Source organism: Uranotaenia lowii, chromosome 3 (assembly GCF_029784155.1).
Source record: "Uranotaenia lowii strain MFRU-FL chromosome 3, ASM2978415v1, whole genome shotgun sequence".
Lineage (NCBI taxonomy): Eukaryota > Metazoa > Arthropoda > Insecta > Diptera > Culicidae > Uranotaenia > Uranotaenia lowii.
In genome coordinates this window covers 179,677,225-179,680,570 of record NC_073693.1, presented here as the reverse complement: position 1 = coordinate 179,680,570, position 3,346 = coordinate 179,677,225, and the positions used below count along the sequence as shown (strand labels likewise).

General features: G+C 36.6%; 1 protein-coding gene across 1 annotated transcript; it reads right to left on the bottom strand.

Annotated features, from left to right (window-relative positions):
• Positions 1 to 295: 295 nt before the first annotated feature.
• LOC129756455 (uncharacterized) lies at positions 296 to 2,778 on the bottom strand. Its single transcript, XM_055753346.1, has 2 exons — positions 2,624 to 2,778; positions 296 to 1,566 (listed from the first exon to the last, which is right to left on the bottom strand). Exons 1-2 carry the CDS (start codon positions 2,636 to 2,638, stop codon positions 304 to 306), a joined length of 1,278 nt encoding a protein of 425 aa, XP_055609321.1. The 5' UTR covers positions 2,639 to 2,778; the 3' UTR covers positions 296 to 303.
• Positions 2,779 to 3,346: the final 568 nt, after the last annotated feature.

Below are 3,346 nucleotides of genomic sequence, written 5' to 3'. Positions count from 1 at the left end.
CAAATAATTACTCGATAAACATTAGTTGTTGGTCAGATATTAGTAATTCCATGATAACAATGATCACGATCAATTCAGATGAAAAATACATATTTTTGACTCTAGGGATCAATTATACCCATGACATACATTTCGGAAATCTTCTTCTTAGAAAAAATGGATTCATTTGACAATCAAATTCATTTTATAAGAAGGGATGTAATATTTACTACATTTCAATTATGTTATGCGTCGTAAAATTTACGAATAAATAGAAAATGTATTGAGTCATAAATAATATACACTAAGCGTAGTCTATGATAGCTATAAATGATTTATTGGATCTTCAGAAACGCTCTTCTCTGTTTTGTTTTCTGATTGAATGGAGTTGGATGAAAGTGCTAAAGTTTTTTCGGTGGTTGTGATGACCTCCTCGCTTACATCAGATCTTTTAGGATCATCAAGTTTCAATTCACCATTGGAACTCTCTCCTGTAACTTTTGATAAGTCATCCATCATACGTGGCGCCTCACTAGATTTGTTTTCCACAACCATAGACACGAGATCATCGATATCCACTTCTTGACTCTTCATCATGTAAGGATCCTGATCTTGAATATAAGGTGTGAGCGGTAAGTTACCCACATTGCTCTGATCTTGCGGTTGAATGGGTCTTATCGGAATGATGAAATGTGGAACCAACTTTGGATTTTGTGGCGTTGCTTCCTTTGGACTATCGGTGCTCGCCCCAAAGGAAAACCAAGAACGAAGTCCAGAAAAGAAACCGACATCTGGGGCGGGAGTGGTAGTTTTCGATCCATCGATTTCCACAAGTGTATTGATTTGCGAATAACCAATCAGAGGGTAGGGGTAGACGGGCTGATTATGGAAATCTAAGGATTTTCCTTCAATTTTATCAAATTCATCTTCTTTGACAACTTCATTGTCAAGATTTCCAAAATTATCCATGCGTTTGACTGGTTGGTAGCTAAGGACATATTCCTTTATCAGCTCTAATCCACTAGCAGTGGAAGCATATTCGCGAACGGCCTTAATTGTTTCACTTTTCGATGTTGTGCCGAGTAATATCATAACTTCATCCAGCGGCGGTAAGTCATGCATGTCCTTCACGCCGAGCTGTTTTGCTAATTGATTTAGCTCAGCTATTTCAGTAGGTGATAAATCTAACGTATAGTAAGAGGAAACTTTCTTATGCGGCTTTTTAGGTTTAGATTTTTTAACAACCGGTGACCAATGATTAGTCGGCACATTGCGAATACCATTATCACCTGCATTAAGTGGACGAACTTCGATAAAATGTTGTCCTCCAGGAGTTGAGTGGTATCTTATAGGAATAACTGGAACAAACGACGGCGGTACATTGTCGTCATTTTGGTTGGGAACCAAATAAACCGGATGATCAACGTTGTTTTCAATTGGTTCCAGCAATTTTGGCGGCAATTCTGTTGTTGGGTCACTCCCGAACAGCGATGAAAAGAAGCTACGTTTCGTTCTCTTGAACCTTCGTAAAGAATTTCCAGCGAAAACTTGTGACGTTGATAGAAGTAACAAAACAAGAAGCTTAATCTGAAAGAAAAATGAAAATTTGGAAAACCAATCAATAACATCGATCTCACTTGTTTGTGTTAGATATGAGGTCTGGAAAAGTCTAAAAAAAAGTAATCACATTTGAGCTCTCGGAAAAGTGCGAGTTTCTTAGAGCGTGACAAAATCATACAAGTGATTAAGATATTGCTCAGTAGAAATATTTAAAAAAAAAAAGTGCAAAAAAGTTTTGAAAATTTAAAAAAGCAAATTCAAGGTTTTAAAATAAATGAATTATTTTTTCTGCAATGGTGATCTCAATCGAAATAAAAACATCGATAATGCTCGTATTGTCCTTCAATCGTTTAATTTTACGTTTTGTTCAATGGAGATATGAAAAGTTATTACAAATTTGTCAACTCGTGTGTTTGTTGGCACGACTCTTTTTTAATATGTATCTAAATGTTATTGGAAAGCAGATTACTCTCCATCGTTTTTTTTTTATTTTGATTAATATTGGTCGTAACTCGGTACTGTGCTCTGCGCTAAATGTATAAAAAAGATAAATTGAACTGTGTTGAGCATCCAATTTGAACAACCAATCGAAAGGACAACAAAGACACACAGAATTGTCCGTTGGATTTTTATATTTTTTATGTGATTGGATAAATTTTGGAGCCTACACTTTTTACACAATTTGTTGCATTTTCTATCATGTTATCACTTCCTCTTTCATCTTTCCACTAGAATTTAGCTTCAACTTGAACTAGTGGAATTTTAAATTCAATTTCACTTCGAAGCACTGCTGAGTTCCGTAACCATCCAGTTGAGTTGGAGTTGTTTGCCAAGATTTCTCTAACGATAAGTGGCAACATTCCAACTATTTATGTTTCACGTGCAAATTGTCGAACAAAAACTTTTTCTGGTTGTTTTTTTCAGCACGGAAGCATCTTGTATTTTGTAGGTGAACTATTTTCAGAAATGATAAAATACTTTATAAATTCTTGACGCACTGCCATAAGTTTGGTTGTGGTATGTTTCAAATAGCGCGCAGAAGTTTTCGTTTGAGAACGAAACTTTGAACCCCGGTCACACTTACGTGAAATTTATTCATCCTGAACTTTGACTAATTGTTTCAAGTGCATTCAAAAGTATCTCAATTACAAAACAACCTCACTGGTTCGCATTTCACACTCGACTGATTTGACATCAAACTGCAGCAATTGCCATTTTGCTTTGGTTTTATGCTTCCTTGCACTTTTGGCAAACTAATTTTCTACACCATGATTTCCTGGATTCGTTATTCAAAAACTGCTCACTTTCGGTTATCATCCTTCTCGGAAAATTGGGCTCCCCTCCCTTCCTTCTCGTCTATTTGGGCCTTCTTAACGACATGGTTTTGGCACTCTTCTTGGCGACTTTCTCCTCCAGCAGCATGGACCTTACAAAAAGGGCAATAGCTATGTATGTATATGGCCGTTGGCTTCGGAACCATAAAAGTGCAATAAATTCTTCCAACTGGTTACAGGTAAAAGGGATAGCAGCATGAATGGATGAATCGACACCGAAGTGGGAAAAACGGAATCCACAGACCGGTCCCATGATTGTTATGGATTTAATTTTAGCTTTGAGCTATTCCTGATAGCCTTGGCTAATTGCCGGAAAATATTTGGATTTAATTTAATCCCGGCTTTGCTCAGCCTTTGCTAACTGTTTGGCTTTTTGTTAATGGCTTTTCGAGAAATTTACCTGTGGTAATAAATGGCACATTTACAAATTGAAAAGCCCATTCTTTTGTTTCCGCCATTATACTAATTGCTTA